Here is a 26,699-nt window from a genome sequence, read left to right on the forward strand (position 1 = left end):
GAGAGCCAACCTGAGGCGCCAACCATGCCAGTCCTTCCCCCTGAGCCCAAGGTGCTGGACGTGCCACTGGGTAGGGTATCTCATCCCTTGGTAGAGGTTATGAACGTCCATGCAATTAGCTGAATCTAACTTCTTTATAACCCTCTGCATTATGTTATCTTCACAGCAGGTACAAGTGTGCACTGCAAGTGTGTGCGCACAAACAAAGACAACTACAGTGGCAAGATTGACAACAGATACTCAGTGAGTTCAGTTCTTGCATCGCACACTGTTGAGCTATGCGGACAACCTTAGCCTAACATGTCCATTGTACTGCTACAGGACCTCATGACCTCAGCTTTCAATCTAAGAAACTGAGAGTAGGGGGGCGGCAGGGTAGCCTAGTGGTTAGAGCGTTGGACTAGTAACCGGAAGGTTGCGAGTATGACAAGGTACAAATCTGACAGGCAGTTAATCCTGTAAGAATTTGTTCTTAACTGACTTGCCTGGTTAAATAAAGGTAAAATAAAAAAAAATAAAAAGAGTAGAGCACGGCTCATTTATTTGACTAATCCTGTTATGATGGCTGACAGTGAAATTGGACAACATCACGTAACCTCCAGTGAAATGGATTTATTCCAAAAGGACAAAGCCAAAACTTTACGTCAATGACTTCGGATTAATGAAGATGGCTGTTTGATGTGTTTCAGTCCGTACAGTACTCCCAGCAGTGGTAGCTGCAACCACTCCTAGATTACATCTAGATTAGTAGCTGCAACCATCATGCACTGGAGCAGAGAGAACAGCCCTCACATTGGAACGCAATTAACAGCAACAAGGGCAATAAACTCCTAACAAAACAAACATCACACGTCAGTGTCTTCAAAGATACTTTTTTTTTTAAAGCTGGTAATGATCTAGGTATTTCAGCCATGTCCCTATTAACTCTAAAGTTCTAAGTGTGCAAATAGTCATCAGTCCACACCCAGTCCAGGAAAGATGTCACTTCACTGCAAAATTACTCACAGTCAAATCATGGCAACTCTTAGGAAATGTTATTTACCCTCTTATATAAGGTTAATGGAGGTTAATGGATTTACAAGGCAATTGCATATTTAACATCAATGGAGGAAACCTTCAAATACACATAACATACAGTACATGGCCAAAGGTATGTGGACACATTCGACGAGCAGATGTTTGACATCTCATTCCAAATCATGGACATTAATATGGAGTTGGTCCCCCCTTTGCTGCTGTAACAGCCTCCAGTGGAAGGCTTTCCACTAGATGTTGGAACATTGCTGCGGGGACTTACATTCAGCCACAAGAGCTTTGGTGAGGTCGGGCACTGATGTTGGGCGATTAGGCAGAAATTTGACAAACTGACTTGTTGGAAAGGTGGCATCCTATGACAGTGCCACGTTGAAAGTTACTGAGCCATATGGGCCATTCTACTGCCAATGTTTGTCTATGAAGATTGCATGGCTGTGTGTTCAATTTTATACACCTGTCAGCAACGGTGTGGCTGAAATATCCTAATCCACTCATTTGTAGGGTTGTCCACATACTTATGGCCATGTAACGTAGCTTAACGGATTTAATTTGTATTATAAATCATGATCATATATCTCATATACACTGATTGACTTTTAATGATGAAATCTACACTGAGTGTAATTAAACATTAGGAACACCCGCTCTTTTCTTGACATAGACTGACCAGGTGAATCCAGGTGAAAGCTCTGATCTGTTATTGATGTCACTTGTTCAACCCACTTCAATCAGTGTAGATGAAGGGGAGGAGACCGGTTAAAGAAGGATTATTAAGCTTTGAGACAATTGAGACATGGATTGAGTATGTGTGCCTTTCAGAGTGTGAATGGGAAAGACACATTTAAGTGCCTTTGAATGGGGTATGGTAGTAGGGGCCAGGAGCATCAGTTTGAGTGTGTCAAGAACTGTAACGCTGCTGTGCTTTTCACACGCAACAGTTTCCCGTGTGTATCAAGAATGGTCCACCACCCAAAGCACATCCAGCCAACTTGACACAACTGTGGGAAGCACTGGAGTCAACATGGGCCGACACCTTGTAGAGTCTATGCTCCGACAAGTTGAGGCTGTTCTGAGGGAAAAGGGGGGTGCAAGTCAATATAAGGAAGGGGTTCCTAATGGTTTGTACACTCAGTGTATGTTTTAAATCCCTACAATTATGTCACAATTACACCAACATGTACTTTCACAGTTCATAAATCATTCAAAAAACGACCTCAGAAGAATATTGCAAAGAAAATAACGTGAACAGGACAATAGGACAATACTATAGTCTACTACAATACTATATGTATACATTTCCCTTTGACAACGAAAAATGTATCAATATATTTTTTATGACCGCTGGACATAAGATAGAATGGAAGAGGCCCCTATTCCTTAGAGTCTATCTTGTTCATAATAAACCTTTTCACTTTGGGGATTCCTCATTGACAGGCTTTCATCTTTCAAAAAGAATTTGCCCGATAGGGTGGGGAGTGGTGGTGTTGGCTCCACAGTCAATGTACTCAAAGGTGTCTTCGGACAGCTGCTCCGAGTGAGCCAAGTAGGAAATGTTCATTGTCATTCTGTGGAAGACAAAAAGGGATATTAAGGCAGACATTCTGAAATCTTCCTCCGGAAGTGCACAGTCTCGTGTTTCAAAATGTCACTATTACAGAATGGCTAAGTTCAAACGTTTGTTTTTCTGTTGTTCCTGACTACCTTTTTCCCATGATAAAAAAAAGCGTCAACTTGAAATTGGGTTGGTTTATGACCTAAAAGCAAATACTATAGTTACACTGTTACTAGTGTTAAGGCATGATTCATCTCAAATGGACATGAAACAAAATGTGTGAGATTGTTGAACATGTGGCTTGAAAGGGGAAATTCGGCCACGTTTTGAAAAGGCTAAAAACGTTCCTATTTTGGCTCCAGTAATCATAGTGCTTGGTCTTGAAAAGCAAAATTCAGATTTGGTCTAGATTTTGTCTTGGCCAAAAGGTCTTCAAGAACACTGACAACAAGAATCGTCAGCAAAACCTCCATGTACATCATTCTTAGAAGCATAAGATCTGTGCGTTTGAGTGGTTCCAAACAAGAGATGTTTCAATGGGAGGTCAATGGGCATACTACAGCCTGGCGGTCAGAGAGGCTTAAGTGCCTTGAAGTGTTTGTGGTGCGACAGATGTGTTTGTGGTTGGACTCTTTAACATATCTTGGAATAGAGTGCGAAACTCACTGCAAATGCAAGAACAAGGTGTGAATCCTTATGGTGTTTGACTTGCAGTAATTACTGAAACAGAGGAGTTATAAAGACATTTATCAGCCTACACATTTATCACATAAGGAAAATAATATATTTTGAAAGCAAAACTAAGAGCGTACTGTAACTTTAATTAATTCTGTAAGTCCTACCCAAGAGTTCATACTGTAATGTACACATATGCAGATAACACTGTATTTCCTTCCTATTTTAGAAGCAGTGATGACGGTAATGATAATAAATGTCATGCTTACTTCAGGCCTGGGTCCTCAATTGTTATGGGTATGACAACAGTATACTGTAGGAGATTGGAAAACTTAATTTGACTGGGAATTAAGGTCCAATTGTTTCATACGGAACCATACACAAAGTCTCTTTGCATTACACAGTATTACCATTGTGTAATTGATTTAGATGAAACAACAAAATCAAACCCACCGCTTTCTCTGAACGTGATTTGACCGCCGTCATATTCGATATCTTGATCCTGCCAACCACTGTTTCGGCAATCAGCACTTGTATATCAAATTCCAAGAATTGAATGTCCGCAAAGTTCTCATTGGTGACGTTAAAGACATTCTGGAAGAGGAAAAACACAGTTTGGTCACACTGACCTCATACAATAAACCAAACAATAAGTGATCACATACACACAGTATATAGTTGAAGTCGGAAGTTTACATACACCTTAGCCAAATACATTTAAACTCAGTTTTTCACAATTCCTGACATTTAATCCTCGTAAAAAAATCCCTGTCTTAGGTCAGTTAGGATCACCACTTTATTTTAAGAATGTGAAATGTCAGAATAATAGTAGAGAGGTCGAGGCTTTGTGATGGACACTCCAATACCTTGACTTTGTTGTCCTTAAGCCATTTTGCCACAACTTTGGAAGTATGCTTGGGGTCATTGTCCATTTGGAAGATCCATTTGGGACCAAGCTTTAATCTTCCTGGCTGATGTCTTGAGATGTTGCTTCAATATATCCACATAATTTTCCCTCCTCATGAAGCCATCTATTTTGTGAAGTGCACCAGTCCCTCCTGCAGCAAAGCACTCCCACAAGATGATGCTGCCACCCCCGTACTTCAAGATTGGGATGGTGTTCTTCGGCTTGCAAGCATCCCCCTTTTTCCTCCAAACATAACAATGGTCGTTATGGCCAAACAGTTCTATTTTTGTTTCATCAGACCAGAGGACATTTCGCCAAAAAGTACGATCTTTGTCCCCATGTGCAGTTGCAAACCGTAGTCTGGCATTTTTATGGCAGTTTTGGAGCAGTGTCTTCTTCCTTGCTGAGCAGCCTTTCAGGTTATGTCGATATAGGACTCGTTTCACTGTGGATATAGATACTTTTGTACCCGTTTCCTCCAACATCTTCACAAGGTCCTTTGCTGTTGTTCCAGAATTGATTTGCACTTTTCGCACCAAAGTACGTTCATCTCGAGGAGACAGAACCAGTCTCCTTCCAGAGCGGTATGATGGCTGCATGGTCCCATGGTGTTTGTACTTGCGTACTATTGTTTGTACAGATGAACGTGGTACCTTCAGGCGTTTGGAAATTGCTTCCAAGGATGAACCAGACTTGTGGTGGTTTACAATTTGTTTTCTGAGGTCTTGGCTGATTTCTCGCATCATGAGGAAGGAAAATTATGTGGGTATATTGAATCTCAAGACATCAGTTAAAGTTAAAGCTTGGTCGCAAATGGTTCTTCCAAATGGACAATGACACCAAGCATACTTCCAGAGTTGTGGCAAAATGGCTTATGGACAACAAAGTCAAGGTATTGGAGTGGCCATGACAAAGCCCTGACCTCAATCCTATAGAAAATCTGTTGGCAGAACTGAAAAAGTGTGTGCTAGCAAGGAGGCCTACAAACCTGACTCAGTCACACCAGCTCTGTCAGGAGGAATGGGCCAAAATGTCACCCAACTTATTGTGGGAAGCTCGTGGAAGGCTACCCGAAACATTTGACCCAAGTTAAACAATTTAAAAGCAACGCTCCCAAATACTAGTTGAGTGTATGTTAACTTCTGACCCACTGGGAATGTGATGAAAGAAAGAAAAGCTGAAATAAATAATTCTCTCCTATTATTCTGACATTTCACATTCTTAAAATAAAGTAGTGATCCTAACAGACCGAAGACAGGGAATTTTTACTTGGATTAAATGTAAGGAATTGTGAAAAACTGAGTTTAAATGTATTTGGATAAGGTGTATGTAAACTTCTGACTTCATCTGTATATGGGAGTGCGGCACGCATATATCTCGTATTTACCGTGATTTGCATTTCAACTGTTTGTGGGGTGAAGAAGACCATCACTGATTTGACGGTGACAAGGGACAGTGAGATACTCCGTGGGAAGAGGAAGAAGAGGATCAGACAGCAGATCAGGAGACACACCACCACCGAAATACACACATAGAGTTTCCTGGAAAAGAAGAATGCAGTTAAAGGTTAAAGGTCCCGAACAATCTTTATGATTCCCATGTAAAATAGCCTTTTGAATGACTAAAATATAACGTTAACATTTGTTTTGGATAGAAATGCTAAACATTTTACAAAAAGTAATTGTTCTCTAATGGCTAACTACCAGGAAGTTTGAAAAGGCAGGGTGAGTGGGCGGGAAGCTTATATTCATGAGCTCGCCTTGACTGACAGCTCTTTGAAACACCTATGTTGAGCAACTTGGATGCAGTGAGCAGTGTTGCAGTCAAATTATCTCAAGAAAATATGGTGATACACAAAGCAACTCGAGCAAAATTGCACCAATGATGTAAAAAAAATGTTTGCTACATCTCCCGTTTGGCGTGTCTCTTATGATGCCTTCTGAATCAAAGTGTTTGACACAGGGGGAGAGGACCAGTAACTTTATGATCAAACTTTATCAATGTAAAGCAACAGTCATTTTTCATACTTTTGTAATCATACTGTACTTTGATCTGGTTTCATCCAAATATCATCCAATTTCATGAGAAACGTGATTGACTGTTTGTGACTAGGGTTGCACATTTTGGGGAATATTCAGAGGTGGAAACTTTCCATGTGAATTAACAGGAATATATGGGAATTAACAAATATATGCAAATTAATATCGTTTAAATATAGATGTTTTTTTGCATTGAATATATCTACCATATCATATGGAGACAGAAACATAAACCTTTTACCTTATCATAAGTAGACATAATTGCAAATTATTAAATCACTCCAATAGAAATTTTAAAAAACGATTTAGTTACGAATTGAACTTTAATTAAATTAATTGACTCTTCACATGGGATGATTTCACTGAACAACAAAAGGGAATATTGAATGATCCCCAATGATCCATCGCATCTCCCAAAAATGTTTTCAACATACATCTGTAAAATGATAGTCTAGAAACTAAAGCTTGGTTGTCTTCCTCTCAGGCTTCCATGTCTTCTCCACCTCTTGAACATCAGACTCTGAGGCCTCATCTTCACTGTCACTTTCCAATCTTGAGGATAGCTCGTTGTCAGGCTCAAAAAGCCTAACATTTGCCCGGATGGCCACCAATTTTTCAACCCTTGTATTGGTCAGCCTGTTGCGTGCTTTGGTGTGTGTGTGTTCCCAAACAAGGACCAGTTGTGCTCTGAGGTGGCTGATGTTGGTGGGATTTGGAGGATGATGGAGGCAACAGGGGAAAGAGCCTCAGATCCACAAAGTCCCTTCCACCAGGTGGCTGATGAGATATGTTGGCACGACTGCCATATTGCATCTCCATCCCAAAGCTCTTGCTTTGAAGTGTACTTCGCCAGACTGCCAATAACCTTGTCCTCATCCAGGTCAAGGTGGCGAGACACGGTAGTGATGACACCATAGGCCTTGTTGATCTCTGCACCAGACAGGATGCTCTTGCAGCATACTTGGGGTCCAACATGTACGCTGTGGCGTGTAAAGGCTTCAGGCAGAAGTCTTTACACTTTTTGATGTATTTCAGAACTGCAGTTTCCTCTGCTTGGAGCAACGGTGAAGTGGGCAGGGCAGTACGGATTTCTTCTCTTACATCTGCAAGCAGAGTCTGAACATCAGACAGGATGGCATTGTCTCCCTCAATCCGTGCAAAGGCTACTGCTATAGGTTTCAGGAGTTTCAGGATGCTTACCACTCTCTCCCAAAATACGTCATCCATGAGGATCCTCTTGATGGGGTTGTCCATATCGGAAGACTGTGATATGGCCATTTCTTGGAGAGAGTCCTTCCCCTCCAGGAGACTGTCAAACATGACATCACCACCCCAACGGGTGTTGCTGGGCAGCTTCAATGTGGTGCTCTTATTCTTCTCACTTTGCTTGGTGAGGTAGATTGCTGCTATAACTTGATGACCCTTCACATACCTAACCATTTCCTTTGCTCTCTTGTAGAGTGCATCCATTGTTTTCAGTGCCATGATGTCCTTGAGGAGCAGATTCAATGCATGAGCAGCACAGCCAATGGGTGTGATGTGAGGGTAGGACTCCTCCACTTTAGACCAAGCAGCCTTCATGTTCATGTCTGTCACCAGTACAAATACCTTCTGTGGTCCAAGGTAATTGATGACTGCCTTCAGATCATCTGCAATGTAGAGACTGGTGTGTCCATTTTCCCTTGTGTCTGTGCTCTTGTAGAATACTGGTTGAGGGGTGGAGATGATGTAGTTAATTATTCCTTGCCCACGAACATTCAACCACCCATCAGAGATGATTGCAATACAGTCTTCTTTCTCTATGATTTGCTTGACCTTCACTTGAATTCTGTTGAACTCTGCATCCAGCAAATGAGTAGATAAAGCATGTCTGGTTGGAGGGGTGTATGCTGGGCTAAGAACACTCAGAAATATCTTCCAATACACATTGCCTGTGAGCATCAAAGGTGAACCAATTGCATACACAGCTCGAGCAAGACATTCATCAGCATTTCTCTGACTAGGTTCCTCCATTGAGTCAAAAAAACCCTTCTGATTCCAGGAGGACCATGAGCTGATGCTATCGATAAGGTGTCCGATTCAAAATTTTCACCTTGAATAGCAGTAGAGGGACTTTTGTCAGAGGTTGCTTGTTGTGAGCGCTGAGGGAACTTGATGCATTTGGCCAGATAATTCTGCATCTTTTTGTATTCTTCACATATGATTTTGGCACAGTATCTGCAAAATGTACACAGCTTTTCCTTCTACATTAGCTGCAGTGAAATGTCTCCACACATCAGATAGTGCCCGTGGCATTTTCCTGTAAAGATTAGAAAAAAATGAGTTTTTTTTTAATACAATTCCATGTCCAGATAAATAGTTAAGCATTTAGATATAACAACTCCTTTGTAAGATAAATGTTTTAAAATGAAACATGTGTGGGAACTGGTGAATTAACACTCCTCAGTTAGCAGGCTCAAGCAAGCTAAAACCCACATGGTAGCAAAAACTAACTAACAGAAATTGTTAACAAGTTAGAAATGACTTAAACACTTTGCTGTAGGCTACTATTACTAGTTAACAAAAGATCATGTATGTCATATAAAATATATTCACCCCCACCCAGTATTGTAATCAAAACTTACCATAAAGCATGTAGTCCTTGGCTCAGACAGTGTAATAGTGTGGGCTCAATATCATCTCATTAGTGTGCAAGATCTTGAGAATCCGCTGTACATGTGATGGAAGAATGCACTGTGCATGCAGAGGGTTGCAATTCCATTGAATTGGGGATAGTTTAACCAAAATATGCCACAAGACCTAGAATTGCCTTTTGTGTATCCCACAAAAAAAGGTTCACTGTTATAAGCTAACTTTTTTGATGAATTTAAGCAAAATTCCCCAATTTCCAGGGCTTAACTTCCCATGGACAATTTCCGGAAAAATTCCTGAAATTTACCGGAAAGTTTCCAACCCTTTGCAACCCTATTTGTGACCTTTAATAACCATGAAGCGTAACACAATATGTCGATTAAACACACCAAGAATCTTACTGTATACTGTTTCGTATGGGTAAAGCTCAAAAATCATATCAAATCAAATTTTATTCAGAATAAAATGCTTACTTACGAGCCCGTTAGTAACAATGCAGAGTTAAGCGATTATAAAAATAATAACATGAGGAAAAATAGTTTATATACAGGGAGTAACACTATCATATCAATTTGCAGGGTTGCGAGGTAATTGAGATAGATATGTACATAAAGGCAGAAGATCTAATAATAAGATTAAAAAGGAACAGAGTAGCAGTGGCGTATGATGATTGTGAAAGTATGGGTGTCTCAGAGGAGGCTAGTGGGAAGAGCTACAGATGGTCGGGCTCATTGTAATGACTGGAATGGAATATAATGGAATGGTATCAAACACATCAAACATATGGAAAACAACATGTTTGACTCCGTTCCATTGGTGTGTATGTGTGTGTGGCGTCAGTATGCGTTGTGTGTGTGTGTGTGTGTGTGTGTGTGTGTGTGTGTATGTGTGTGTGCTTTTTGTTGTTGTTGTGAGAGTGTCAAGTGTAGTGTGAGGGTAGAGACTTGTGAGTGTGCATAGGGTCAGTGGAAAATAAGGTCAAACTCAATACAGATAGTCTAGGTAACCATTTGATTAACTATTTAGCAGTCTTATGGCTTGGGGATAGAAGCTGTCTTCGGAGCCTGATGCTCCAGTACCATTTGCCGGACGCTACATCACTGGGGCCGAGCTCCCTGCCATCCAGGACCTCTATATCAAGCCGTGTCAGAGGAAGGCCCAAAATATTGCCAGGTTTCAGCCACCCAAGTCATCGACTGTTCTTTCTCTGACACTTTTTTGGGCCTTCCTCTGAGCTACCTGCCATCCAGGACCTATACATCAGGCAGTGTCAGAGGAAGGCCTGAAAAATCTATATCAGGCAGTGTCAGAGGAAGGACCGTCATGCATTCTTCACGACTGTGCGTGTGTGTAGACATTGTTAAGTCCTTAATCATGTCGACCCACTCCACTACAGCCCTGTCGATGTGGATGTGGGAGTGCTCACCCCCCTGTTTACTGTAGTTCACGATCAGCTCTATGGTCTTACTGAGAAGTTGTTGTCCTGGCACCACACTGCCAGGTCTCTGACCTCATCCCTGTAGGCTTTCTCATCGCCGTCGGTGATCAGGCCTACCAACGTTGCGTCTTCAGCAAACTTGATGATGGTGTCGTGCATGGCCACGCAGTCGTGGTTTAACAGAGAGTACAGGAGGGGACTAAGCACTCACCCATGAGGGGCCCCCGTGTTGAGGGTCAGCGTGGTGTGTTGCCTACCCTCACCACCTAGGGGAGGCCCGTCAGGAACTCCAGGATCCAGTTGCAGAGGGAGGTGTTCAACACAGTTATGCACGCACACACAAACACAATTAGACACTCAAAAACAGACACACACACTTACGTCCGGCTGGGCCTCAGTCTAATGTCTGAACATGGGATGACTGCCACTAGCTGATCATGTCCTATACAGAGAAGAACAAGTTATTATTTCACAGTTAGAGATACTGCTGTATCGGCATGTCAGCCTTGCTGCACAGAACACAACAGCAATTGATTTAATTTCACAGAGAACTGAAAGGGACTCTCCCTTCTTCTGAAACAAATGTGGGTTATGACTGCCACAAGCTGATCACGTCCTATACAGAGAACACTAAGGTGAGTTATTACTTCACAGTTAGACATACTGCTGCATTCAAATCCAATCCAAGTTTATTGGTCGCGTACACAGTTTAGCAGATGTTATAGCGAGCGGGTGCTGCGAAATGCTTAAGTTACTAGCTCCTAACAATGCAGTAAAATATCAAACAAGTGCACAAATAACACAACATTTAAATATAGAACTGTCAACATCCCAAATAGCACTGTAACAGTAATCCAAATGCAATCTGTGTATATACAGTACACCAGATTAATTGACACAAGATATACTAATAATTATATGTACAGCAGTAGATACTGTATATTAGAGTGAGCTATGTCAAGAATCCAGTATATAAATAAATATGTGGTGTGTATAAACAGTGTAACTAAAATGCAATGTACAGTAGTAGAAATATTAGAATGAGCTACTGTATGTCGAAAATACAGTATTTAAATACACAGTACAAAGCCCCATGGCAAAATTGAAAGAACTGCAGGAAATGAGCTAACAGACCAGTCCGCAATATAAATATATAGTATATGTATGTGAATTAAGTGCAAAGACAGTTGGAAAGTATGTGAATAGAAAAGTATGTTTACAGAAGTAGCTGGGAGTGGCATGTCAGCCTTGCTACACAGAACACAAGAGTATTTTGAGAACTGAAAGTGACTCACTTCTCTTAAAACAAATGTAGGCTATTAAATACAAATCTTAACAAGCCTTGAATAACAACATGGAAATAATCACAACATCAACATGTAAGTACATCACAGGCACAACTAAGTAGTTAGTCTGGCTGAAGTGGACCACCTACCTCTTGGAATACGCCCTACTCCCCAACAAGTCGGGCAGGTATCTCCTAGGTTGCCTGTACTGTTCCCGGTGATGGCTCCATATAGTTGGGAGTGGGACTGAAGTCTTCTCTTCTCCGGTTCTTGTTCCTGAGGCAGGATGGCCTCTGTATCATCCTTGGAGCCACTGGAGTGTTCTAAAGTAACCATAATCGAAACACCATCCGATCTAATGGGAGAAATGCAAACACAACCCCCACCCCACTCTGCTCTTACAAGGTGGAATTTCCCTCTTGAAGATCAGCCATGCATTCCCTCACTTTTCTCACACAAACAAGTACGATTGATATTGTCTAGTTCGGTATTACTCCATCTATAAGCACCTTGGTGACTCCGTTGGTCCTCTTTGTGAAACCTGATATAATGTTGAGTTGCACTTTACGGTGTGAGGGCACCATAAACCTTCAACCTGCCTCTATAAAATAATTGTCCTGAATTAAATCTAGAGACATAGGAGGAGACAAAGACATAGGATGCCCAAGTCCTCAACATTGCTGTGAAGACAAGACGGTTAGCATCACTGTATAGTATCTCTGACTGATTGCAGATCTATAATCGACTGCTACTGGGTTAGAGAAGTTTTGTCAAGGTGAGATGTTGAAAGGAATCTTTTTTGGGGGCCACAATATTGCTACGATGTAGGCCCCGGCTATTCAACTGGTGGCCCTTGGGTCAGATTTGTCCAATTTATGAATTTAGAATGGACCTTTGATAGTGGCGTGTATTCATGGATGCCAAGGGATGCCAGGCTTCCCCCCAAAAATGTATCTTTCGTCTTTCGGTGTGTCATCATTTTCCTTTATTTCGCAAGAAGCTGAATGTATATCACAAGAGAAAGCATCTGACCGAGTAAAACAGCGCCCCTCTGTTTCTCCTCATGTAGACAATCTATCTGATGCTGGGAAGCCAGCAAGCATCTGGCCTCCCTTGACAAAAAAAGTATACAAAATTAGCCAACCAGCTTTAAGCTAAACTGAGCGAGCTCAACTGTGAATGGTCCTGGTGCACAAAAAAGTTCATTTTTTTGTGACATCTTCAATCAATTGAATTGACTATATTGATATGATTTGAAAAACACTGCTTTTCAAAAATGTGTTATTTTTCTCCTCTGATATGAGCCCAAACAAAACGCTACGCTGTGCAACGAGATTTGATTAGTTTTGCGCCTGGATCACATCGACAGGGCCATTGCATATTGGTACACCAGAATTACATTCATTTCCAATGAAACGCTGCGTTTGCCTTACAGCATTGCGTTGCAGAGGCAGTTGCAGTGCATACCTAGGTTTTATCGAACATATGCGTCAACCTGTATGCATAGACAGCTTGACAGAAATGGTAGCAGAAGGTGAATGTTGAACTTTTGTTGCAAACATCCAGATGATGCTGCATACTATTTTGCGCAATGTCGCTGTCGGTGTGTTTGAAGCATAAAACACTGTGTTTGTCTCGCTCTGTGTAGTGCATATGTTGGATTTATCGAACAAATGCATCAAACAGTATGTGCAGAGGCTTGACAGAAATGGTAGCAGAAGGTGAATGTTCGGGGTCATCTGGATATGTGTGCAACAAAAGTTCTGCTACCATTTCTGTTAAGCTGTCTACAGCATACGTTCTACAGCATACGTTCTAGATGCATACGTTCGATAAAACCTAGGTCTGCACCACACCGAACGCACTGCATTTGCCTCTGCAACGCAATGCTGCAAGGCAAACGCAGAATGTAATTTTGGAGTACCAAAATGCACCGAACGCACTGCCCCTGCAATGCAATGCTGCAAGGCAACCCCAGAACGTAATTATGGTGTACCAAAATGCAATGACACTGTAGTCCCCACAGAGGTTTGTTTATAAAGATCCGTTCTCTACTGATGTGGAGGGAGAAAAACTTCTCTGCGAAAGCTAGTCAACTGAAACATGCCATTCACACAGTGGCAGTCGGTGCCGAGGGAGGACGATGTTTATTTTTTTTATTTTTTTGACCAATGCCTTATTTCTATTACAGGGTATTGGATGACTGTCATTCATATTCCATTCACCCAGCTCAATGTAACATCGATAGGTTTAGGCTACTACATGATACTCTAAAGTTTTCCTATACCCAGCATGAGGTTGCTACAACCCAGCCTATGAATGAAAGTTTCCAACATAGGTTGAGAGACATTTGAGTAATCAAGGTGACAGACATTGACACGTTCAATAGCACCTTGCGTACTTTTGCCCGCATCTAGCTGATCTAGTGTGTAATTATTAGTCTAACAGTTACAAACGAGAGTTTCAGTTGAACAAATTCAAGTGGCACAGTGTTCTAAGACACTGCATCTCTGTGCTGGAGGCGTCACTACAGACAACCTGGTTCGAATTGGGAGTCCCATAGGGCGGATCACAATTGGCCCAGCGTTGGCTGTCATTGTAAATAAGAATTTGTTCTTAACGGACTTGCCTAGTTAAATGTTTATCCCTGTTCTGTTTGCTTCCATTTAAGAAAAAAAAAAAATCAACAGAATCGGCAGAATTAATACACCCCTGATCACTCGCAAACACAGTTCACTTTCATGGCAGCCACAAACAAACAGCATGATCACTTTGATCCTTGTATAATTACTTTTAGCATCTAGGTGCTCTCCTTTCTCTCACCTTTTCCCTTTGTTTGTGGACTTCAGTCCACAAAACATCAACTGTCTGTGATCTGGCAAAAAATATCTTACCAAGCCAAACCTTCATATCATAACCGCTACACACAACCTACATCATTGTTACCATATTAATGTCATAAAAACTGATTTTATATCAGAGCTGTGCATGTTGTTCACAAGCGTACCTGCCCTCATTGGCTAGAATGGTTCCACCTGATCTCACCTCTACTTTAGGCTGAATGGTAGAACAGCTATTGCCATGTTAAAATGTTATGGAATGCATTTTTGCAATTTTTTTTATGGTAGGCCACTCTGGTAGACCTAAATTATGATCAAATAGCCACAGTAGCCTACTTGACCACTCTAGAAACTGTAACTTGAATCTGGTACAGCTGCAGTGTTCACAGTAAACTTGGGGCTCCTGAGTGGCGCAGAGGTGGAAGGCACTGCATCTCAGCACAAGATACCCTGGTTCAAATCCAGGTTTTTAACGGACTTGCCTAGTTAAATAAAGATAAAATATATATATATATTTTAATGCGCTGGAAGTTGACCAGAATTTTTACAAGATTCAAGCAATGCGCCGCAGACCTGAAATGTGCTCAGAGAACATTGCTGGTGGTATGTCTGCCCTATACATTATTTACGCTTTAAAAACATTGATTTTAGTTTTCAATTTGAATCTAGGGAAAATTACAATGCATTAGTTCAGCTGACAGTGTAGAAAGTTGATATGGTTTTGCCTCTAAGCACTTACCGTATAAAATGATGTCCTGCAGGTTTGCAGTGCTGCTAATTGTTGATTAGGTAAATACTCTCAGCCTAGCATGTTTTATATCAGTCAAGGAGTAACGAATGTTGGACACATCTCCTACATCGTTTATATAAACTTGCGAAGTGAAGTAATCACTTCCTACTTGAGGCATTTGGCAGGAGGGATGTCGTTTCTGAATGTTGTATGTTGCCACTTGGTGGTAAAAAAAAGCATTGACCACGACAATGTTTATCATATGCGCCTACAATTTGATTAAGACTTGGCCAAAGAAATATATGGAAAGCAATGTATGGAAGTCGGTAGGCCAATGTCCAATTTTAAAAAAAAAACACTGAGTATAACTTATTTTAAGTTGCAAACAAGTTTGTAATACCTTAATGGCAATGTAATGCCCAGCAATTCAATGCACATCCCGTTCTTAGAAGGTAGAACATACGTTGTAAAAGCCATTTTCAATCATCTTTATGTATTACACTAACCACAGCTACAGACGACTATAGAAAGGAACTTCAAAAGAAAACGCCTTGGCCAATTGCAACCGAGGGATAGTTAACCCATAAAAAAAACGCCATATTGCTTTCCTTGCCCTGCAAGCAGTCTATGGACAAGGTATGGCAGCAATCCATGCTTTGGTTTTGTTAACCTGGACACTTTCAAATGCTAACTTTATTTGCATTTGTGGCAGAAATCCATTGCAGTCAATGGTACCCATATCTGCATTTTCATACTTCATGGCCAAGTCTTTTTGTATCTAAAATTGATTATTTAGCTCAACGAAGTCATATAAATGATGTGGACATGAAAGCGCACAAATGCTAATATAGGTACCATTGGAGTGTTTGTAATCATGTAGACAAGTTATTCATGGATTACATAAAATTGTAAGTAGCCAACACGAGTAAATTGCCACAGTGGATTTGCTGTGGTAAACAAGGGAATACTTAATTTCAGTTGTAGGGAATACTTAATTTCAGTTGTAGGGAATTGTCATATTTCAATCTGTGCATAGTCTTCTCAATGAGTAGGTTTAATTATTACAAATATAATAGCCCGTAGTGAACAGGAAAAACATGTCTTGAAAAACTTTGAGAAAGCAGAACTAAAGGTTAACACCAACAGCTTAATGCTTCTTGATGGTTTAGCTGAAAAATTGTGCTTACATAATAAAATACCATCAAGCATGACAATTACCCCCTGATCTTTACATTTCAACTATTTTGTGCCGTGCACATTACTTAAAGTTAACCTATAAGTTCAACAAGTCATCAGACACAAAATGTACAGAAACCCATACAATAAATCAGTGCCATTCAAGCAGTGCCATTCAACAGGTGTAAAGTTCTTAAGTAAAAATAATTTAAAGTAGTATTTAAGTCATTTTTTTGGTATCTACTTTACTATTTATATTTTTGACAACTTTTACTTCACTACATTTCTAAAGAAAATAATGTACTTTTTACTCCATACAGTTTGCCTGTCACCCTAAAGTACTCATTACATTTAGAATGCTTAGCAGGACAGGAACATTGTCAAATTCACACACTTATCAAGAGAACATCCCTAGTGAATCTGGCAGATTCACTAAACACAAATGCTTTGTTTGAAAAGTGTCTGAGTGTTGGCGTGTGCCCCTGGCTATCTGTAAATAAATGTTTAAAAAAATAAACAAGAAAATAGTGCTGGCTGGTTTGCTTAATATAAGGAATTTGAAATGATTTATATTTTTTACTTTTGATACTTAAGTACATTTTAGCAATTCAATTTACTTTTGGTACTTAAGTATATTTTAAAACAAGTACTTTTAAACTTTTACTCAAGTAGTATTTTACTGGGTGACTTTCACTTTTACTTGAGTCATTTTCTAAAGGTATCTTTACTTTGACTCAAGTATGACAATTGGGTACTTTTGCCATCACTGCCATTCAAACAACCATGTTGAAAATACATTTCAGCCCCTAAAATAGAATTGTGCAATTTGTTTATTGGCCGATTGACAATTGCAGTGTACTTACTTACGTGCTGATTGAAAGGAGACCCCTTTAGCAAGCACAGTTAATATTTTCAGCATTTCTTTCGAAAACATGATCTTTAAACTGTTAGTATTTGAACATATCACAACCACAAACATGTGTCCAGTTACAAACCTATTTTTTTTCTGAAAGGAAAGGTACACACAGAGATAGGCCGAACTGTCAAACACAGTATAGGCCTACAACGTTTGAAACCTATGCACTCAAATCACCATGACTCAGTCACTGATTACCATTCATAAAAACAACCTATGAGAAACTTGGTTCCATGAACAAACTTAGGAATGTTATGGTTGGATATACGTAGTGTTGTATGATAGAAATATAAGAAAGGGGATGATTCTTACAATGTGAAAGAGGAAAATTAGTACAAGTGTGATGCAGACAACATTTATAGATGCGAGTCCTATAGTACCACAAGTATGACTCGTGTGCTTAAAACTGACATGCAGGTGTCTCCTAAAAAGAAACAGCTTATTTCCTTAGTCTGCAGTGTCTGTTCCTTATACAATCCACATGTCAAATGTTGCTTGTAGCCAGACATCTAAGATAACAGTACTTTTGATACATACATACAATATTGCATTGTTTAGGCCAATTCACTACTATATCTAAAATAAATCTGACATCTCAGTTCTTTAGCATTCCTATGTAATTGAATCCCCCTGTGACTCAACCATGTAAGTCCTTCAAAACAACAAGAATAGTCTCAATACCCAACACAATGGAGAAGATTGGAATTCTGATTACATTCACAACCTCCATTCTCTTTGGGACAGAGAACCTACCCTGGCCCTGTCAATAGGTAAAGCACATGACCTGACATCAGTGGCAAAATGACCCCCCCCCCCCCCCCCTCATTGGGTGTCAGGGGTCGTGTAGCGGCCTGGCTGATTGGCCGACCGGCCCGTCAGTAGTGTGTTGTCGGCCATGGCGACCAGCTCGTTGACAGTGTGCAGAAGGTTGTGCCTGTGCTTCATCAGCAGCCACTGGTTGAGCCGCTGGTCCCTGAAGCCCATCTCCAGCAGCACGGCCATCATGGAGGCGTCCTGGCTGGCCGGGTCCACACCACGCTGCAGTGAAGGGGGTGGGGGAGCCAGGTCAAAAGGTTAGTTCTCGTTTGTCATGTTAAAGTGCACCGGGGTTATACAATAATACTGTATATTCAACACTGTAAAAAAAAGACATGCATCACCTTGGTCTTTTGAGCCAAAAAACGCTTTAAAATAGATAAGCAACTTTTTTCACAGTTGTTTGAAATAATCACTCATCTTTATGACGTTATAACCATTCATCATAGAGCATATTAAAAAGTTACGTCAAGTTTTATCTCATGGCAGTGTATGACGAGGTGACGTAGTGTGCTGTACGTGGGACCTACCTGTGTGGAGCAGCTCTGTCCAGTGAAGAGAGCCTTATAGGCGGACGCTGCCACTGACAGAACCCCCTTTACTAGTCCCTCCGTGATACCGCCTTGGCCCCTACAGAACAGGAAGGATGTTGTCAGCCACTATGGGGAACAATTTGTTCCAGGGCCAGTGGTTTGGAGCTAGCAATGCTTTCACAAGACCCAAAATGCCACAAAGCGTGCCAAAAAAAAAGCTGTGTCACAGTTATATCACCAATGACATCACACCATGAAGGTCTTTAAATATCTTCTCTTTATTGCAGTTTTATCATTTACAGTTGTATCTTCTGATATCTACCTGTGTATCTAGTGATATCTAGTGTAGTGGTTAAGGGCATTGGGCCAGTAACGGAAAGGTTGCTGGTTCGAATCCCAAGCCGATGAGGTGAAATGGGTTGACGTGCCCTTGAGCAAGGCACTTAACCCTAATCTAGATGAGAACTTCTGCTAAATGACTAAGATGTAAATGTAATGTATTGTCAAATGTGTGTGTCAAAAATACTGTGCCTATCAACAATGAATGATTAGTAGACATTGAAACGTTTCATATTCAAATATTAATTTGTTGGCAGAAACCAAGTGTTTCAACCAAGACAAATGAGGACAAACATTTTTGGGGGAACTTTTACCATTGAAAGGCGATATTACAAGTATAAATACAGTAAAGTACAAACACAAAAATGTTTGAAGCAAAAATAGCATTGTTTTTTTAATGACAATTGCTAAATTCAAGGAGTTGGTCTGATGGGTGCAGTCTCATGACATCGGCCCCTCCCTTGCTTGCGGGAACAATGGAGAAGCAATAGAGGACCAAAGAGGAAAGGCCCACCTGCCATATCATGAGGAGACCCACCTATTGAGATGCGACTTTTGTTAAGTAAATCAGGTGATAAATGACGTACTAGGGAGGCTGGAGTCGGTCTTTTAATATTGTGTAGGTGTTTCACCTTGGGCGCAGGGAGCTGCAGGGGCTGGAGTTGTACGTCTCCAAGGCACTGGCTAAGCCCGATGGTCTGGTTGTACTAGATACTGAAATATAGATGGGGGGGGGGGGGACACATGCTGGATGAGAGAGCTATTACAGAACAGTTGAGACGTCTTCCTGTTCCCGTCTCTTCGAAAGACACATATGTTTCCTTTCTAGTCAGTGGCTGCAGATGGCGAAGTGAACACATCCTCAAAAAGACATGACGGGACAAACACAAGACAAGCTAGTCACATTAGTTAAGACTGTGTGATCAGAGCTTCCCAAAAAAAAACACGTTGCGTCTGCTTCATGCAGTGAAAAGGCTGTATTTTGTAGACTCTTTCCCGACCGGCTGTGTGTGTCTTAACACTCACCATTTAAATGGACCACTGGTTGGCATGGTTCTACTGGTCCAGACGCTCGTTGACTTGTTGGCTCTGCAACGTGGACTGCTTCAGACCTGGAAAACACACCAAAAATAATGATATACTGATCGGAGAGAGAACGGACAGTGGGGCAAGAGTATAATATCAGTCTGATAGTCCTCCCGCAGAAGATACTGAACAATTTGCACACTTTACTTCAATAAAACACACTGTGATTGAACAGTAACATATTGTGATATCATTGTCCCCTGTAATAGCTGAGCTGATAGCCTACTATTGCCTCAGAGAGCCCTCTCACCTGTGTGTGTACAGGGCCTGTGGGGGCAGGAGAGAGACCGGCGGCGGCACCACCTCAGGGGCAAGGGGGACAGCATCCAGCGTCTGGGAGGCACACAGCATCTGGTTGACACTGCTGTGGATGGTGGTCTCCGTGACTGTGGCTGCAGCCTCGCCCCTCTCTTGCCTCTCCCCCTCTGGGGTGGCTCTGTCCAGCTCCTCAGGCTCAGAGTCTGGCGCCGCCTCCTGCTCCACGGCTGCGGTAGTGACAGGCTCCGAAAGGGTGGAGCTGTACGTGGACTCGTCCAGCGGCCGACTGGTGTCGAAGCAGTCCGGCAGGACTATGAAGTAGTCCTCGCAGGAGGATGAGGACAAGGTGGAGATTTGGCTGCTCACCTCGTCCCAGTCCGCTCGTTCTTCTTCTTCTTCCTCCTCATGTTCTTTCTCCTCTTCAATCTCCACGTAGTTGTCATCCTTTTCATCTTCTTTATCCTCGGCTTTCTGGTCCTTCACATCCTTTCTGCCTTTGTTGTCTTCCTCGTCCTCCTCCTTCATTGCATACAGCTCCATGTACACATTCTCAACCTCTGGGGCCAGAAGCACCTCTGAGGACAATGCATTGAGAACAAACCAACCGTTTTCTGATTATGTCTCGTAAACATGTCTTCTGCTAATTTACAATTGCCAATGTGTAAAAAGGTGAGAGCATTACTTGGTGCATTTTGACTTGAGTTACTAAAATCTGTAAACAGAAGCAGACAGTGAGAGCGGTTCCTTACCTGTGACAGTCTCCTCTGAGAGTGTGATCTGGGGAAGGCCTGGAGGTGAACCTTGATCTCTCATAACACCCATCATCAGCAAATCTGGTCCTGTCACTCTTAATGCGGTGTCAAATACGTTCCTCTCATAGCCGAAGACAGGGCCCGGGGCTACAGCTCCAAAAACTGAAACAACTTTAGTTTTTAACTTCAATTTAGACTATTTCGTTATTTAGCAGACGCGCTTATACAGAGCGACTTACATTAATGAGTGCATACATTTTCATACTGGTCCACCGTGGGAATCGAACCCACAACCCTGGCATTACAGGGTTGTGGGTTCAATATTGTCATACAGTATTGCATGACAGTCATAACAAATACCACAGATAGTGAGTGGACAGAACAACCATACTCAGTTGAATGATAAAGTCTCATATCATTTTCACTTAGTGATGTTTACATGTTTTCACATTTTGTTGGGAAATTCAACCAAACAAGATCACCTTTGGGCTTGCAGTAGCTGGGCTGATGTCTGCGAGGGGGCTTGTGGTCGGGAGCCTCCTCGAGGGTGAGGGAGCGGATCACCGTCTCACACACAAACTGAGTCCCGCTGATGTCTTCCTCCTCGTGGCCAGGTGGGTCAGAGTTCTCCCCGTTCACTCCTGACCACAACACCCAATACAAAGATTAGGGTCGTGCCCGATTCAGGGTCCTCACTGGGATCAAAACTTCTTTCACTCAAGCCGACACGTCCCCCTAGTTAACATAACGCCTCAATTCTAGCCTAAATTCATAAGCAACACAACATCTCACAATTTGATATGTATTGTTTTCACTTATTTACTGTACAACTCAGTATGGTGAAAGTCCACGACATTCACCTCTGCCTTACCTAGCAGGTTGTTGACCTGGTTCATCTCCGTGTTGTTTTCGACCTGGTCGGTGCCTGGGCGCTCCAGTAGAGGGCCATTGTGGGGCAGAGGGGACACACAGGGGGTCAGATCTACCAATGGAACAAAAACAAACTCATCTCGGTCATCACAAGTCTGACAAGCATTAGGTCTTGAAACTCTCTGAATATCAGGGAAGAAAATGCCCCACCCCCAAAAAAACTGGACATGCATTGTGGTGGCGTCGTATTATTTCTTACCGACTGGAGTGTTGTTTGGAACTTTCTCCAACTCTTGCACAACGTTAATATCCAGCAATTCAAAGGATAAAAGAGCCTAAAAAAATTTTTACAAAAAATACAAAGCACAAATATTGTTGAGTCATTGAATAAAGCATGACGTTGCCCCGTGGTGTACTCTACCTTTATGGCAAAGCCAACGCCCTCTGCCTTGACCTAAGCCTTTCCTCACCTGTGCAGTGAGCAGGTCTACAGAGGGGAAGTGGTAGTCTCTGTGGCAGTAGTCTACAGACACGGCCAGACCACTGTCCCTGGAGCTGTTACTCAACATCCCCTCCACCTTCACCACCACAGGCCCGGGCTCCACCTCCTGAAGCAGTGTGGGAGAATGTCTGAACATGAGCAAGGCTTGGAATGATATAACGATACTAATAGTGGTGGAAATAGGCTGGATTTTGAGGTTTTATTACTGAATCTAAGTCCAGCCCTATAGAAGTGTCTGCATTAGCTAAGTAAATATTATTGCTTTGTACCTGGTGTCAAATTTGCTTAGTAAATCCGTCCCTGCACAAGTGTATGTACTGGGTAAAGAAATGTGAATGGGACACAGAGGTGGTTGACTTGCCAGGCATTTGTTCTGTGGACAGTTGGCGTGTGGGCTGGTGCTGGGGGCCACCACAATGCTGCACCACACGCGAGGGCCAAACTGCTCTCCGCAGTGTGCAAGGCGCCAGTGGGAGGTGTAGGTGCCCTCCATCACCGGGGCGATGAAGGCCACACTGACCACGCCCACCTGGCCCGGCTGCAGGAGGGGCACGGCCACCTCACGCTTCTCCTCCAATGCCAGTGCCAGGTTACCCCACATGCACATCAGCTAAAGACACAGGCATGCAAAGAAGACACAGACATTTACACAAACCCAAGGAACCAGACACAAACACTTAAACAGAGAGCTTACACTGAATCCACAAAAGGCTGTAGCACTGGTCTGGTTAATCAGACAGAGTAAGTACTAATTACAAATAATCAATAGTTACAATTAGGTGGGGTTAGTTCTAGTAGTCGGGTTAGAGATTGAGATCGTTTTAGTATGCAGGTTAGGGACTTAGATCGTTCCTCTTGGGTGGTACCTTGGTCTCGGAGGTCCAGTTGATGATGCCTGAGTTCTTCATCTTCCAATACTTGATGAACTTGGTGCCGGGCTCTCGGCGGGTCCCGTCAGGCAGATTTTCATCCAGAAACAAGGCAGCCATAGTGGGCACCAAGGTGGTGTAGGAGACCTCGGGACCCCTAGTATTTCAAGTGTACAGAGCATTGTTGAAAACAGCCCCGGCTTCAGACCCATCCCTGTTTTTTTTATGAATCATCGAAAAAAGCAGGATCCTTTTTTGCAGCTCAAAGCAATTTTTTTGTTTAGAAATATATGAAGCAGCAGCAGCAGATTCACACGTGAGGTAGTTCCATCATCCACCAGCGATAAACTCTATTACAACTATTACAAAGATGGCCTATTTCTTGGGAAAATATTTGATTTTTGCTCCATGCTGGGCCTAGAGACAACCAGCACTCTGACGCCCTCCCGGGGTGGCGCTTACTCTGGACTGGAAGCCTGGGGGTCTGGGGCAGGGCCTGGTGCTGGGGCAGGGCCTGGTGCTGGGGCAGCAGCAGGGGCCTGGGTGGTGGCCACGTTGGATCTGGCGGAGGTAGAAGCAGGGCCGCTCCATTGCAGGCCCCTCTTCTCCAGCCTCAGCTTCTTCTTAATCTCCTTCACCTCGGCCTTCAGCTGCCTCCGCTCGGCTTTGAGGCGCTGACGCTCAGCCTTGCGCACGGTCCGGTCTCCTCGCCTTGGAAACCTGGGCACAAACAAAATGTAGAGAGAGGTGTGAAGGCTAAGCATCTTCTGACAATGCAAGAAAGTAAGATAGGTAAAGTAATGCATAGACAACATCACAGTAAAGGCAGGCTTCTACATCCAGCGAACTAACCTTAATTCTCCTGACATCCCATGCTCAGGGATGGAGAGGGGAGTCTTGGTTCTCACCAGGTTGTGACTGGGGTCGTGGCTGTGTCGACACAGCTCACATAAGATACAGGACGGACACACTCTGTCGAAAAACAGGACACCAAAAAGAATGCACGGGCAAGGTTATATACTTATATTACTCAATGGAAGTGACATATTTCATGAGGAATAAGTCAAATAAACATTTTATACTATTTCAACTACTGAGTTAATCATTAACAACATAATAGCACTTGATCTGTTATTGTTGCGATGCGGTTTACCTGCACTGATAAGCTCCATCGGTGGCTGGTCTCTTGCATTTGCTGCATTCCGGAGTGTAGCCCAATGAGGAGTAGGCGGGGGGGCCGGTGGAGGAGGAGTTCACCTTTGGGCCTTTGATATTGACTCCGCCCACTGCTCCAAGGGCCTCGAGAGGCCCATCACAGTTGGGGGTCTTGTGGGTGCAACACTGGCCAGAGAAGTCACTGCACATCCTCTCCACTACCTCCTTCACCACCTCATCCTTGAACTGACAGGAGAGGGATCCCGTTAAAAGAGGTTCCCACATTTTTTTTTTAAGTTGATTTTTAAGGACGTTTTCCTTTATATTTCTGAAATAGTAAAGAATATAATTTCAATATGGACCTACTTTTTCCATGTAAGATCTAAACCAAGCTGGGGGAAGTTTATCCTCTGGCTTAGTTACTTTGTTGTCCTTCACAACCACCTAAAAAATCAAATGATCGACATTAAACTCATTATGATTGGTCAAATTCATACTATGACACCAAAGTGTGTGTTCATCAAATCTTAGCTCTACTTTTATTATTACATTGGCCCAACATTTCATGAAGACGATTATATCGCTCATGCCAAAATATACCACACTGACACGACACTTTTCTTACATTCAGACAACATTACATCAACATTGAAAGCCGTGAGTGGTGCTCTTACAGCATCTCTCTCGGGAGTGACTTGTGTGCCTTTGTCCACAGTTTTGACCCTGGAGGGGTACGGCGGGGCTGGCCGGAGTTCCCCCTTCAGCTCCTTCACTTCTTGGGTCTTGCCCGGCCCAGTACCAGCCTGCCCCTGCTTCGCCTTGTAAACGTTCATGTGCAACTGGTTCCCCTGCTTCTCTGCACTCTGGAGGAAATACATACAACACATGCCACGTTCAGTAATTACATACAGCATTCTACACACTGGAAGAAAAAGTTAACATAGTTTTTTTTAGCTATTGAAAGCCATGAAAGAACATGTAAGTTTGAATACCTTCACACCCTCCTCATATTCCTCTGAAACACAATCAAAAGAGATCAGAGAATACATTTGTATTGGTGAAGATTATGAACGGTAAAGCTTTAATAACAGCCACAAAAATAAATTAACACTATTTAAATACCTTGACTGTTGATGGAAACCTGGATCAAAGAAAAAGGAGATGCAGAAACAGAAAGTGTTACACAATATCTTCAGTTTACTGTATTCAGTATACTGAATAATCAACCATTATTAATATTGGGGCGGCAGGTTGTCTGGTTCGAATACCGGAGCCGAGTTAATAGTGGACAAAACCTCAATTGCCTTGACTAACATTGACTCTGTACCGGTACCCCCCTTTATATAGTCTCGCTATTGTTAACTTACTGCTTCTCTTTAATTATTTGTTAATTTTATTTCTTAATCTTTTTTTTAACTGCATTGTTGGTTAGGGTCCTGTAAGTAAGCATTTCACTGTAAGGTCTACCTGTTGTATTCGGCGCATGTGACTAATAAAATGCGATTTGATTTGACAAGGTGAAAAAAAATCCGTTCGCTGTGCACTTGGCAAGGCTCTTAACCCTAATTGCTCCATCGGCGCTGTACAACGTCGTGACCTTTACTCTCTGGGGGAGTTACACGTGTGTGTAAGAGGATGAATATAAGAACACCCCTACTGCTAATGTATCTCTTGTGTTTAATTATTACTACTGTTGTAGTACATCAGAAATGTTGGCACTGCATTCGTTGAAATAATACACAGTAGCACAAAATACATTTGAACTCACCTCCTCGCTGTCCTCATCAAAATATTTCACTTGAAAATGGCTTATTCCAAATGATGCTTTTATCTGCAGATTCAATTTAAAAAGCATGATGATTTGAGGATCAGCTTAACAAGATAACATCCCATATAATCATCATTTGTGTTGTTAGAAAAATAATTTGCAGACAATGTAATTCGTGTGGTGTAATGTTGTGCTAGCTAGGCCTGCTAGGCAAGGGGCCTCGAAGAATCCAGGCTAGCTAAACTGCGCCAGCGCTACTTACCCAGGCTTCCACTGACTCCCATTCCGACTTGTCCAAATCTGGAGCAACAAATCTCTTTACATTTCCCCTGAAATTCACTTTAATAGTAACAGGGAGACCCATTGCTGATTTGTGCGATTAAATAAGGACAATCATGAAAGGTAATAGTGGACAAAACGAGCTTTCGCACTCGCCAATACTCTTGTTTACATCTTCAGCTGCGTTCAGGAAAACACGATGACGCGTTCAGCACATACCTAATACGCATGCGTATTCGTTTGTAGT

At 42.2% G+C, this 26,699-nt stretch overlaps 2 protein-coding genes across 5 annotated transcripts; both read right to left on the reverse strand.

Annotated features, from left to right (window-relative positions):
- Window positions 1-514: 514 nt before the first annotated feature.
- Window positions 515-15,304, reverse strand: LOC139376491 (transmembrane protein 106B-like). The gene is made up of 8 exons (XM_071119131.1): window positions 15,143-15,304; window positions 11,713-11,918; window positions 10,659-10,719; window positions 5,557-5,710; window positions 3,716-3,856; window positions 3,532-3,575; window positions 3,254-3,307; window positions 515-2,600 (listed from the first exon to the last, which is right to left on the reverse strand). Exons 2-8 carry the CDS (start codon window positions 11,897-11,899, stop codon window positions 2,474-2,476), a joined length of 768 nt encoding a protein of 255 aa, XP_070975232.1. The 5' UTR covers window positions 11,900-11,918; window positions 15,143-15,304; the 3' UTR covers window positions 515-2,473.
- Window positions 15,305-17,124: 1,820 nt separating this feature from the next.
- Window positions 17,125-26,689, reverse strand: LOC139376492 (next to BRCA1 gene 1 protein-like). Of its 4 annotated transcripts, none has more exons than XM_071119133.1 (21): window positions 26,436-26,659; window positions 26,174-26,236; window positions 25,528-25,546; window positions 25,398-25,420; window positions 25,080-25,268; window positions 24,772-24,849; window positions 24,404-24,651; window positions 24,103-24,222; window positions 23,713-23,970; window positions 23,248-23,407; window positions 22,743-22,991; window positions 22,350-22,487; window positions 22,139-22,214; window positions 21,881-21,991; window positions 21,492-21,650; window positions 21,007-21,171; window positions 20,250-20,832; window positions 19,940-20,025; window positions 19,546-19,627; window positions 18,572-18,671; window positions 17,125-18,263 (listed from the first exon to the last, which is right to left on the reverse strand). In XM_071119133.1, the coding sequence occupies exons 1-21, from the start codon at window positions 26,535-26,537 to the stop codon at window positions 18,048-18,050; spliced, it is 3,225 nt and encodes a 1,074-aa protein (XP_070975234.1). In that variant the 5' UTR covers window positions 26,538-26,659; the 3' UTR covers window positions 17,125-18,047. The 4 variants fall into 4 exon arrangements, with proteins under 4 accessions (XP_070975234.1, XP_070975233.1, XP_070975236.1 ...); XM_071119132.1 differs by having other exon boundaries at window positions 21,007-21,180; XM_071119135.1 differs by lacking the exon at window positions 25,528-25,546 and having other exon boundaries at window positions 26,162-26,236; window positions 26,436-26,689.
- Window positions 26,690-26,699: the final 10 nt, after the last annotated feature.

Source organism: Oncorhynchus clarkii, chromosome 20, assembly GCF_045791955.1.
Source record: "Oncorhynchus clarkii lewisi isolate Uvic-CL-2024 chromosome 20, UVic_Ocla_1.0, whole genome shotgun sequence".
Classification (NCBI taxonomy): Eukaryota; Metazoa; Chordata; class Actinopteri; order Salmoniformes; family Salmonidae; genus Oncorhynchus; species Oncorhynchus clarkii.

Excerpts from the sequence above, each read along its gene's own strand:
- LOC139376491 (XM_071119131.1), bottom strand. The coding sequence starts at position 11,899 with ATGGTTACTTTAGAACACTCCAGTGGCTCCAAGGATGATACAGAGGCC. Across the intron at positions 3,308-3,531 it reads ATTGAGGACCCAGGCCTGAA|TAATTACTGCAAGTCAAACA; the intron begins GTAAGCATGACA and ends CCTCTGTTTCAG. Across the intron at positions 2,601-3,253 it reads ACCTTGTTCTTGCATTTGCA|AATGACAATGAACATTTCCT; the intron begins GTGAGTTTCGCA and ends TGTCTTCCACAG.
- LOC139376492 (XM_071119132.1), bottom strand. The coding sequence starts at position 26,537 with ATGGGTCTCCCTGTTACTATTAAAGTGAATTTCAGGGGAAATGTAAAG. Across the intron at positions 21,181-21,491 it reads CAGCTACTGCAAGCCCAAAG|TTGTTTCAGTTTTTGGAGCT; the intron begins GTGATCTTGTTT and ends TAAAAACTAAAG. Across the intron at positions 18,672-19,545 it reads TGCAGCTCCCTGCGCCCAAG|GGGCCAAGGCGGTATCACGG; the intron begins GTGAAACACCTA and ends CCTGTTCTGTAG.